Raw genomic sequence first — 11,821 nt, 5'->3', positions numbered from 1 at the left:
GGACGGACCCAGGACAGCTGACCCAAACTGGCCAGAGGGGTATTCCATACCATCTGGGGTCGTGCTGAACGATTATAGGGGCAGCTAGACAGGGTGGGGGGCCGGCTGTTCAGGGATAGGCTGGGCATCGGTCCGCGGGTGGTGAGCAATTGCATTGTGCATCACTTGTTTCGTACATATTATTATTAATTTTATGTCCTAATAAACTGTCTCTATCTCAACCCACAGGCTTCACTTTCCCGTTTCTCTCCCCCATCCCAGAGAGGGAGGGGGGAGGGTGAGCGAACGGCTGTGTGGTGCTGAGCTGCCGACCGGGTTAACCCACAGCACCCAGTCCATGGGGAAACAGGGGAGGGCTGGCTCATCGCGAAAGAAAGTCGATAAACCTACGCCGTGCTGGGTGACTGGTAGGGGCGCTCCTGCCTGGGGGACGCCCGCCATCGCAGTCGCCACTAACAGCGCTGCCTCCCTGAGATCCTGGCCTGAGCCCGTTATTGGCTACAGAGTGTTTCTCACACGGGGGAAGCACTTGCGGGAACGCTTTATTTTCTTTAGAAAAAGGGAAGATGAGGGGTGCGGGGCTGCACAGGGGGCACTCACCCTGCGGCGCTCCGTCCCCGTGTGCTTCCAGCGCCGTCCCCAGCAGGACGCGAGGGTGGGGGGTGCCATGGGGGTCACCAGCCGGGCGGGCTTCCCCCCTGGGCCACCACACCACGCGCTGGGGCCCCAGCGGCACCCCCGGGGCCCCCTCCTGCGTCACAGCTCAGGGGCATCAGGCTGGCCCTGCGGGGCTGGCAGCCGGAGCTCAGCATCGTGGCGGACAACAGAGAAGAGGCCGACGACGGCGAGCAGCGCCAGCAGCATGAGGCCGCAGCAGGCGGAGAAGATGCTGCGGGTGCCGGACCCGCGGTCGGCGCCGTGCAGCAGCAGCAGCCCCAGGCAGGCCAGCAGGTTGAGCGGGACTCGACACCAGTTCGTCACCCCTGGCCGGTCCTTCTCCGGGATCGCCTTGCGCCGCAGGAAGCCCATGGCGGGGAAGTAGAGCCCGCAGGAGAGCTCGAGGAGCAGGAAGGCCACGAAGGACTCAGCCGGGCTCTCCTGGCCGGGGTTGGTGGAGAAGGTGAGCATGAAGAGGGAGAAGAAGCCCACGAGGACGGAGAGCGAGAGCACGTGGACGGGCTGCAGGCGGTACCTCGGGGAGACGGCCAGGCGATACAGCGAGGCGCCCACCATGCTGGCCGCCATGAAGCTGGAGAAGACGATGCCCAGCGGCGGCCCGTGGGGGTCCAGCACGGGCGTCCAGAGGAAGACGAAGATGTAGATGACGCTCTCGAAGAGCGCCTGGACGGTGCCCAGCAGCAGCACGCGCCGGTCCACCAGCAGGCGCCGCAGGCCGTCCGCGCAGGTCTTGGCGAGCGCCCGCTTCTTGCCGTAGTTCTCGTCCCAGTCCTTCAAGGCCACGGCGCCCGCCAGCACCAGCAGCGGGATGGACGCCACGAAGGGTGCCACCGGGCCCAGCCCCAGCCACTCGGCGGCAGCGTTGGCCACCACCCCGGCCCCCACGGCCACCACGTGGTTCCAGAAGGCCGCCCGCGAGAAGGTGGCGGGCACCCACTCTGCCGGGAAGTCGTGGTGCTCCACATGCTCGTGGACGTACCAGGCCTCGAAGGCGCAGAAGAGCAGCGCCGTGGACAGCCCGCCCAGCACCCTCCCTGCCGCCAGCACCAGGTAGTCACGGGACAGCTTGGTGAGGCAGCAGGCCGAGTAGGTCAGCGAGAAGAGCACGCACGACGCCCGGCGGCCCAGCGCGTCCACCAGCAAGGCGGCCACGGGTCCGAAGAGGACGCTGGAGGCGAAGCCGCAGACGTAGAGCGCGGCGATCTGCGCCTCCACGAAGCCGTAGTGCTGGTACAGCTTGTACAGGTACGGCCCCTGCAGCCAGTCGGCAGCCAGTGCGGGCAGGTAGCCACGCAGGAAGCCCCGCTGGAAGCGGGCGAAGGCCGGGTTGGCGCCGGGGGGGGCGGCAGCAGGGGGGCGCGAGCGGCGGGCGGCCAGCTCCAGCCCCAGCGCCGCTGCCAGCAGCAGGGCGAGGGCGGCGTAGGCGGCGAGCAGCATGGCGCACCCGGCCCCGCGGGCATCCCGGGGGCGGCTGCGGGGTGGGGGGGGGAAAAGGGGGTAAGGTGGGTGATCGGTAACCCCCCTGAGACAATGCCGAGGCAATGGGCTGGGAGCGCCAGCAGGGGGCTGGGGGGCAGCGGGAGGAGGCCCCGGCCTGGGCACACGGCGACCCCCCCGCTCTGCACACCCCTGGGTGGCTGTGGGACTGAGCTGTGCACCCCCCGCTGGACCCCCCCGCCCTATAGACACCCCCCCCCTCATAGAGCCCCCCCCGCCCTATGGACACTCCCCCAAGCTCCCCTCCCTATGCACACCCCTGCTGACCCCCCGCCCCAAACGCCCTCCCCACACCATTCACCCCCTCCATGCCTCCCCCGGCCCCCCCGGCCCACCCCATACACACCCCTGACCCCCCCCATACACACCCTCCCACTGACACCCCCCCGGCCCACAGACCCCCCCGGGCCTCTCCCATTGCCCAGAGGCCCCCCAGGGCCCCTAGACCCCCCCCCGAACCCTCCTAAAGTCCCCCAGGCCCCCCCAAAGCCCCTAAAAATCCCCCAGGGCCCCCCACATTCACCAGGAGCCCCCCAAGCCCCCCCCAGCCCCACCCAGGTCCCCCCAAATCCCCCAGACCCCTCCTCCACCCACCAGGCCCCCCCCCAGGCCGCCCCGAACCCCCCAGCCCCCCCAAGCCCCCCCACCTGCCCCTCAGCGGGGGGGACCGGCCGCGCACCCCGGCGCCTCCACGCACCCACTTCCGCTTCCGCTTGGCGCCGGCAGCCTCCGCGGGCGCCGCCATCTTGGCGCGCGTCACGTGAGGAGGGCCCTGCGCCCGCCCCGCCCACCCCGCCCGGATAAGGGGGGGGGGGGTGTGTGGAGGGCGGCGCGCATGCGCGTGCTCAAGGAGGGGGGCGAGCCTCTCGCTGCGCGCGCCACGTGTTCGCCAGGTCACGTGGGCTGAGGTCACGTGGCAGCGCTCGGGGACTTTCGGAGGCGCTCGGGGGCGCTCGGCCCTGCTCGGCTCCGTTTGGGCCTGTTCGGCTCCGTTCGGCTCCACTCGGGCGCGCTCGGCTCCGTTCGGCCCCGCTCGGCTCCGTTCCGCCCTGCTCGGCCCCGCTCGGTCCCACTCGGGCCTGTTCGACTCCACTCGGGGGCGCTCGGCCCCGCGCGCCTTTCCTGGGCCTCGTGTAACTGCCCCGTGCTGGTGTAACTGCCCCGGGCCTCGTGCAACTGCCCCATACCTTGTGCAAATGCCCCGTCTGGGGACAAACACCTTGTGCAATTGCCCCAAGCCCTGTGCAATCGCCCCCAGCTCTCCTCACCCCCCCATCCCCGTGCAAACGCCCCCTCCCGCTTTGCACGACTCCCCCCTGGCTTTCACCCCCCCCCGCCCTGCCCGTGCCTCAGTTTCCCCCGCACTCACCGGGGTCCCGGGGGGGTCCCCGCGCCCCCCTCACTCGATGCTGAGCCGCGGGCGGCAGGGCGGGGGGGGGCACCCGAGAGGGCACCGGGGGCAGGCTGGGGGGGGGGGGCAGCAGGGCACGGCGGGGGTGCGGCACGGGGGGGGGCAGCAGGGGGGGGGGCGGCAGGGGGGGGGGCAACAAGGGGGGCGGCAGCAGGGGGGGTGACACCAGGGGGGGTGACGAGGGAGGCAGCAAGGCGAGGGGCAGCCCGGGGGGGAGCAGCTGGGGGGGTGGCAGCAGGGGGGGACGGGACACGGGGGGGGGCAACAGGGGGAGTGACAAGGGGGGTGGCAGGGGGCTGAGCAGGGGGGGCAGCAGGGGGGGGGGCAGCAGGGGGGGGCGCACGGGGGGTGGCAGCAGGGGGGGGGGCACGGTGGGGGACAGGGGGGGCTGCGGAGCCGCTGGCCGTGCCACGCCAGCCCCATGGCGCTGCCCCCCCCCCGAGCCTCCCCCCCCCCCGGGCCGGGTATTTATAGCCTAAAGCCGGCTCAGCCGGGGGGAGGGGGGGGGTTCACGTGGGCGCTCCCACGCATGCACGGGGTCGGGGGCAGGCAGCTGCACCCCCCCCACCCCGTCACGGGGGGCGGGGGGGCCACGGGAGCGGGGGGGGGGCACGGGGGGGACACGGGGAGGCACGGGGGATGGGGGTGACACGGGGGGACATCGGGGTAGGGGGACACAGGGGGGGCACGGGCAGGACGTGGGGGGGACACGGGGACATGGGGGAGGCGTGGGGGACACACAGCAGGACACGGGGATATGGGGGGCACGGGGACATGGGACCAGGACACTTGCACACGCCAGGCCCCTCCGGGCACGTGGGGGCCGATGTTGCACACGCGTGTGCAAGGCGTGCGGTCGACGCCCCTCCCTGGCCCCGCCTCCTCCTCCCCCTCCTCGCGGGGGCCCGGGTGGGGGTGGGGGTGGGGGTGGTGGGGACCCCCCCGAAGGGAGGGGGGGGCGATGTGGTCATGGAAAAAATTTGGGTTGGAGACGCCCGAGCTCAATGGGGGCTTTGTTCGGTGCTGCGGCGCCAGGGCCCCCGGGCGGGAGGTGCCGCCGGCCCCCCCCAGCTCTGCGGCGCGCCACGCCTCGGCAGGCCCCCAGGGGGTGTGTGTAAAGGCGTGCAATGCTGTGTAAAGCCGTGCAAAGGCACGCGATGCCGTGCAAAACTGTGCAACGCTGTGGAAAACTGTGCAATGCTGTGGAAAACTGTGGAACGCCGTGCAAAGCCATGTGTGGCCGTGCAAAGCAGTGCAAGGCTATGTAACGTGGTGCGATGCCACATATAGCCCTGCAATGCTTTGAAACGCGGCGTGAAATGCCATGCAAAGCCACGCAGTGCCGTGCAAAGTGGAGCAAAGCTGTGCAAAACCATAGCACGAAATGCTGTGCACAGCCGTGCAACGCTGTGCAAGGTGGTACAACAACATGCCGGGCCGTGGCACGTGATGCTGTGCAAAGCCGTGTGATGCCATGCAAAGCGGTACGATGGCATGTAAAACTGTGGCATGAAACACCGTGCAAAGCCATGCAACGCCATGAGACGCCATGCAAAGCCGTGCAATGTCATGCGAAGTGGTACAATGTCATGCAAAACTGTGCCATGAAACGCCGTGCAAAGCCACACGATGCTGTGCAAAGCCGTGCCAAGCTGTGCAAAGCCACAGCTGGCCGTGCAGCGCCAGGCCCCGCGGGGCTGTGCCGAACCGTGCAGCACCGGTGGGGGTCTCCGTGGGGGGCAGCCCCCACGCGGATCGCGGCCGCGCTGCCCGTGGGTGCCTGGGGGGGCGGGGAGGTGTGAGGGGGGGCTGCTGGTGCCGGGGTCACACCTGGTGTGTGTGCAACGCACAGAGGGCACACGCACTGCAAGGCACGGCAGGGGTGTGCACACACTCATGCATGATCACATGCGTGTGCATTGCTGCGTGCATGTAGTCTTGCACACCTGCACGCTCACGCATGCTGACACACGTGTGCAGCATCGTGCAATGCATGGTCTTGCATGTGGGCATGCTTGCACACTCACACGTGCTCACATAGGCTCATGCGGGCTCGCAGATGTGCACTCACTTCTGCATCACCACCAGCGTGCAAGGCATTGCACACGTGCATGCCCCCACACTTGTGCGCCATCATCACACACGTGATCTTGCAGACATGCTTGCTCACCTGTGCACACTCATGCACCCGTGCATGGTCTTGCATGTGCACATGCTTGCACACTCTCGTGCACACCCCCCAGCCCCACGAGGCCTCGTGCGAGGTCCTGTGCCCCCCAGCGCCTCCCGGCCACGGGTGCAGGGCCCGGTGCACGCGCAGGCTGGTGTGACAGCCCGTGTCCCAGCGTGCCCCGGGGCTGGCGTGACGCCCCGTGTCCCGTCGTGCCCCGGGAGCACCCGGGGCCCTTGGCATGTGGCCCCGTGTCCCAGCGTGCCCCGGGAGCACCGCGGGCGTTGGCGTCACTCCCAGCTTCCCAGTGTGCTCTGGGGTGGGGCGGCGTGACTCGGGAGGCCTCGCACACGCGTGTGCAAGAGGCCTGCTGCAGCTCCCCCCCCAGGCCCACCTGCACCCAGTGTGCAAACCCTTGCATGCGCACAGGGCTGTGGCTCAGCGTGCGCTGCTCACCACCGCCTTGCATACGTGTCCCCGTGCAAGCCTGGCACTCACGTGCAAGCCTTGCACTAACCCCCTGGGCAGCCCTTGCACCAACATTCTGCATGACCCTTGCACCAAAGCATCCCCGTGCAACACTTCCACAGCCCCCCCCCAACCCTTGCACAGAACCCCCCCCGTGCAGCTCCTGCACTAACTCACGCCTGTGCAGTGCTTGCACGGAAACCCCCTGTGCAATCCTTGCACCGAGCCCTCATGCAACCTGTGCACGGAAACACCCTCATAACACGCCCCTTGCACTAACTCACGCCCGTGTTGCACTTCTGCAGAAACACGTTCCCTGTGCAAGCCTTGCACTGCCCCCTTGTGTAAGCCTTGCGCTAAACCACCCCCGTGCAAGCCTTGCACAACCCTGGGCCCCTTTGCACGGAGCCCTGCCGCCCGCTGCCTCCAGGGCGGCCCTGTGCAAAGGTGTGCAAAGTGCAGGAGCGTGCAAGGGCCGTGCACCAGGGGGGGTATGTCCTGGTCCCCCTTACCCGTGGGTGGGGTTAATCGGGGCCTCTGATTGGGGCCTTTAATTAATTGGGGCCTTTAATTAATTGGGGCCTTTAATTGGGGCCTCGGCTGGAGCAGAGCAGGAGGGGGCCACTGGGGGACCCTGTGTCCCTCCCCGTGTCCCTCCCCATGTCCCCGTGTCCCTCCCCATGTCCCGTGTCCCACGCCGTGTCCCCACGCCCCGTGCCGTGCCCCCACCCCCGTCCCCTTGCCCCCATCCCCGTGCCACACGCCGTGTCCTCCCGTGTCCCCACTGCCCCCCTCGTCCCGCGTCCCCGTCCCCACCCCCGGGTCCCCCTGTCCCCGGGTCCCCCTGTACCCCACGGCCCCATCCCTGTCCCCCCCCGTGTCCCCCGTCCCCCCCCCGCCCCGTCCCAGCGCCCCCGCTCCCCCCGTCCCGTCGCGGTTCCCCCGGTCCCCTGTCCCCCCCGGTCCCTCCGGTCGCGCCGTGTCCCCCCGGATCCCCCCGGTTCCCCCGCGCCCCCCGCCCCGCGCCGGTGCCCCCGCCCCGCCCCGCCCCCCCCCGGGGCGGTCTCTCCGCGGCTCCGCCGTGGCGGGGCCGGGGCCGAGCGGGGCCGCGCCCGGTGCCGGTGCCCGGGGCCCGGTGGCGGCGGGGCCGGGGCCGCTCCGCGGTGGCGGTGCCGGTGCCCGGTGCCGGTTCCCGGTGCCCGTTCCCGTCCCGTTCCCGGTGTCCCGGCCCGGTGCCGGTCCCGGCCCGATGCTGGGCTGCCTGGGGGCGCTGTCGGCCCCGCGGCGGCTCCACGACGTCACCAACCGGCGGGGAGCGCTGCTGGGGGGGCGCCTCGGTGAGCGGGGGGGGCGCGGGGGGGCGCGGGGGGACGGGAACCGGGACGGGGCGGGGGCTGGGGGCGGCTGGGGGGGGGCGGGGGGACGGGGGGGGAGGGAGTGTGAGTGCGGGGGGGTGAGCGTGAGGGGGGGTGAGTGAGTGTGAGTGGGTGTGAGTGGGGACGAGTGCGAGTCGGGGACTGTGAGTGTGAGTGGGGAGAGAGGGTGAGGGTGGGGGAGTGTGAGGGTGAGAGGATGGATGAGTGAGTGTGAGTGTGAGGGGGAGAGTGGGGGGAGTGTGAGGGTGAGGGTAGGTGTGAGTGTGAGTTAGTGGGGGGGGTGAGGGGGAGTGAGGGTGTGTGTGACAGTGCGAGTGTGAGTGTGGGGGCAGTGAGGCTGGGTGTGGGTGTGAGTGAGGGTAAGGGTGGGGGTGAGGGCCTGAGTGGGTGTGGGGGGAGTGGGAGTGAGTGTACGGGGCGAGTGTGAGGTCGTGGGGGGAGTGGGAGTGAGTGTGGGAGGGAGGGGGTGTGAGCAAGGGGGTGAGCAAGGGGGTGAGCAAGGGTGTTGGGTGAGCGTGAGTGTGAGTGTGGGGGTGACAGGATAAGTGCATGAGTGTGGGGGTGAGCGTGAGTGAGGGTGCGGGGTGAGGGTGGGAGTGAGTGAGGGGTGAGTGGGGGTGAGTGTGCAAGTGACAGTGAGGGTGAGAGGGAGGGTGGGTGTGAGTGACAGGGTGAGGGTGGGTGTGAGGGGTGTGAGAGGGAGGGTGAGTGTGAGAATGAGGGGGAGTGGGTGTGGGTGTGCATGGGTGTGAGGTGTGACAGTGAGTGTGAGTGTGTAAGGGGGTGAGTGAGGGAGTGTGAGAGTGAGTGTGAGTGAGGGGGGTGAGAGTGAGGGTGAGGATGTGCATGTATGGGGGTGAGTGAATGTGAGTGTGAGTGAGTGTGAGAGTGAGCGAGGGGGTGAGTGGGGGTGGGGGTGGGGGTGAGTGTGTAAGGACGGGTGTGAGTGAGTGTGAGGGTGAACGACTGAGTGGGACTGTGAGGGGCTGTGAGTGTGTGAGGGGGGTGTGAACAAGTGTGTGCAGGTACAAGCTTGTGAGTGAGGGCGAGTGTGAGGTGTGAGGCTGGGTGTGAACGTGAGTGTGAGTGTTAGAGCAGGTTGGTGGCTAAGTGTGAGTGAGGCTGTAGGTGTGCGACAGTGTGAGAGTGTGCGATGGTGCATGAGCGTGATGGTGAGTAACTGCGATGGTGCGCGAGTGTGACTGTGTGTGTGTGCAATGGTGCACGGGTGTGTGATGGCATGTGAATGTGTGACAGCACATGAGTGTGCAACAGCACGTGAGAGTGCAACAGTGCACGAGTGCGTGTGGCTGAGCGGTGCCGGCTGCGGGCATGTGCGGGTGTGTGAGCTGCGGGCATGCAGGTGAGCGTGTTGTGTGGCTGCTTGTGCGGCGTGTGCAAGCGTGTGTGTGCATGCGTGTGCATGTGTGTGCACGTGTGTGTGCATGCGTGTGGGTGTGCCGGGCTTGTGGGCGTGAGTAAGTGTGCCAGCGGCGCCTGTGAGACACAGCCGGGGTGTGCGGGTGTGACAGCGCCGGGGGGGGGGCTAGTGTGCAAGTGGGGGGGGCAAGTGTGCAAGCACGGGGGGCGAGCGTGCGAGCGCCGTGGGGCATGGGATGAGCTCAGGGGGGGGTGGGGGTGCACATCTATGGGTGTGTGGGGGGGGGCACACATGTGCAAAGCGGGTGTGCAAATCTGTGCATGGGTGTGTGCAGCCCCGGGGGAGGCATCCCCCTCCCGTCTGCCCCCCCCATGTCCCGGGGTGCCCAGGCTGGGGGGGGCGAGATTTGTTCCTGGTTTTTGGGGGGGTCACGGAGCCCCTGGCTTTGGGGGGGCAACGAGGGGGGGGGGCAGGGCCGGGGGGGGCTGGGGGGGGGCTTGGGGGGATTTTGGGGGGGGGTCCCATTGCTGCCCCCCCAAATCGCAGCCCAGCTTATGCTGGGGAATCCGACGCTGTTTTGTGTTTTTTTTTCGGTGGGGGGGGACTCGGGGCTGGGCCCCCCCCGCTCCATGGGCAGGGCCCCCCCGCCCAACTGGTTCCAGTCCCGCACTGGAAGCCGCCCAGTGCTGGCTGCCCGCCGGCTCCATGTGGCACTTAACCCCTGCGGGGCCGCCCCAAAACGCGCTGCCCCCCCGGACACCCCCCCGAGGTGGGGGGGGGGGCTGTGCCCCCCCCCCCCATTATAATATCCGCCCCCTCCCAAATCACCAACGGGCGCTGGGCTCTGTGTGCTGGGGGTTCCTGCTTAACCCTGTCCCTCCCCCCCCCCCCCCAAAAAAAAAATAGCACAACGGGGCGTGTCCCCCCCGGGGGGGGCAGGTTTTGGGGTGTGAGCGCCCGCGTTGCCCCCCCGAAAAAAAATCACAACAATCACAACAAGGGGAAAAAAAACGCCGCTGCCTTCGGGGGGGAAACTGAGGCGGGGGGGGGACGGGAGGGGGGCGGGGGGGGCACCCAGATATTTCAGGAGATGCCGGGGGGGCCTTTGGGGTGCCTCCCCCCCCAGTTTCCCCCCCCGGCGGTGCAGCGCCTGCGCGGGGGCGGCGCTGGGTGTGGTGCGTGCCTGTGGTTGTGGCGGGGGGGGGCCGGGGGGGGCCGGTGGCTGGCTGCTGGGGACCAGAAAACAACCCCCCCCTAAAAAAAACACCCCCAGAACCCCTCCCCAAAGAAGCCCCCCAAAAAACAGCCCCTGAACCCCCCCCCCAAAAAAAAACACCTCCCAAAGACGCTCCCAAAAAAACACCTCCCCCTCCCCCCCCCGAAAAAAACACCCCCCCAATGCCCCATCAACGCCCCCCAACCTCCCCCCCCCGTTTCGCCCCCCTGCGCCCAGCTGGGAGCATTTTGGGGCCCGCCGCCGGCCCCGGGCAGGAATTTCCTCAATTTCAGCAATTTCGCCTTTTTTTTTTTCTTTTTTTTTCCTTAAAAAAGTGCCGCCCCCCTGCCACCCCCCCCCCCGGGCGCACACAAGGGGCCGCACCCGGACACAGGCGAGAAAAAACCCGACACCCCCCCCCCCCCCCAGGAAAACACGCGCCACCCCCCCTCCCGGCACAGGGTGATGGGAGGGGGACACAGGGACAGGGGGACAAGGGGGGGAGTGGGGGGGGCACCAGGACCCCCCCCGGGTTCTGTCCTCGAGGGGGGGGGACGCAGCCTAGGGGTCCCCCTGTCCCCCCCCATCTGTCCCCTGCTGTCCCCTCCCTCTTTACCCCTTGTTCCTCTGCCTTGCCCCTTGCCCCCCCCACTGCCCCATCCCCCACTGTCTGGGGGGGATGCCCCCCCTCGAGGGGCTGGGACCCCCCCAAAGCGCTGGGACCCCCCCCCCATCCTCCCCGTGCCTCAGTTTCCCTTTGAAGCAAGCAGGGCACAGCCGAGGGGGAAATCCCACCTGCACGACACAGAGCGGGGCCGCGAGGGGGGGCTCAGCCGGCACCGCGCTGACCCCCCCCCCGACCCCCCCGTGCCCCCCCAGGCGTGGAGGCGCCGCGCAGCCCCCCCCCGGAGATGGTGCCCGGCTCGCCCTCGCCGCCGCCGCCTCCGCGTGTCTACAAGCCCTGCTTCGTCTGCAGCGACAAGTCCTCGGGCTACCACTACGGCGTCAGCTCCTGCGAGGGCTGCAAGGTGAGGGGGGGGCACCTGGCGCGGACCCCCCCCATGCCTCCCCCCCCCGGCTTACCCCCCCGCAGGGCTTCTTCCGCCGCAGCATCCAGAAGAACATGGTGTACACGTGCCACCGCGACGGCCGCTGCCACATCAACAAGGCCACGCGCAACCGCTGCCAGTCCTGCCGCCTGCAGAAGTGCTTCGACGTCGGCATGTCCAAGGAGGGTGCGTGGGCCGGGGGGGGCCAGGGGGGGCACAGGGGGGTGTGGAGGGGGCAGCCAACCCACCCCCTCCTGCTGGGGACCACCCCGTGCCCCTCTGGCTCCCCCCTGCTCTGCCATCCCTGTGGGCAGCCCCTGGGGTGGGGTTGGGGGATTTATTGGGGGGGGGGGGAAGGGGGGAGTATGTGGCTTTTTCGGGGGGGGGGACATGTGTGTGTGCTGGGGGGGTCCTTGGCAGGCCCCCCCGGCCACACTGTGCTATATGTGGATATCCTGCCGCTGGCGCATCCTGTCCCTGCGCCCCCCAAGGGGGAGAGGAAACACAGCCTGGGGATGGGGCGGGAATGGGGGGCACCCTGTGACCCCCCCAAGCCCCCCCCAACCCCTCCCAAC

The 11,821-nt window shown here is 69.2% G+C and overlaps 2 protein-coding genes across 4 annotated transcripts; one reads left to right on the top strand and one right to left on the bottom strand.

Annotated features, from left to right (window-relative positions):
- Positions 1 to 524: 524 nt before the first annotated feature.
- On the bottom strand, positions 525 to 2,949 carry MFSD5 (major facilitator superfamily domain containing 5). 3 transcript variants are annotated; one of them, XM_035572444.1, is made up of 2 exons: positions 2,873 to 2,949; positions 525 to 2,149 (listed from the first exon to the last, which is right to left on the bottom strand). In XM_035572444.1, exon 2 carries the CDS (start codon positions 2,113 to 2,115, stop codon positions 757 to 759), a length of 1,359 nt encoding a protein of 452 aa, XP_035428337.1. In that variant the 5' UTR covers positions 2,116 to 2,149; positions 2,873 to 2,949; the 3' UTR covers positions 525 to 756. The 3 variants fall into 3 exon arrangements, with proteins under 3 accessions (XP_035428337.1, XP_035428336.1, XP_050572626.1); XM_035572443.1 differs by having other exon boundaries at positions 2,823 to 2,887; XM_050716669.1 differs by lacking the exon at positions 2,873 to 2,949 and adding an exon at positions 2,855 to 2,872.
- Positions 2,950 to 7,357: 4,408 nt separating this feature from the next.
- RARG (retinoic acid receptor gamma) lies at positions 7,358 to 11,432 on the top strand (the record flags this gene model as incomplete). Its single annotated transcript, XM_035572447.2, has 3 exons — positions 7,358 to 7,561; positions 11,077 to 11,225; positions 11,291 to 11,432. Coding segments are annotated over exons 1-3 (379 nt in total), but the record flags the coding sequence as incomplete, so codon positions are not given.
- Between the last annotated feature and the right edge of the window lie 389 nt (positions 11,433 to 11,821).

This window comes from Cygnus atratus, unplaced genomic scaffold, assembly GCF_013377495.2.
Source record: "Cygnus atratus isolate AKBS03 ecotype Queensland, Australia unplaced genomic scaffold, CAtr_DNAZoo_HiC_assembly HiC_scaffold_167, whole genome shotgun sequence".
NCBI lineage: Eukaryota > Metazoa > Chordata > Aves > Anseriformes > Anatidae > Cygnus > Cygnus atratus.
This window is presented reverse-complemented; position numbering and strand designations above follow the sequence as displayed.

Coding starts and splice junctions, on each gene's coding strand:
- MFSD5 (XM_035572444.1), bottom strand. CDS start 2,115: ATGCTGCTCGCCGCCTACGCCGCCCTCGCCCTGCTGCTGGCAGCGGCG.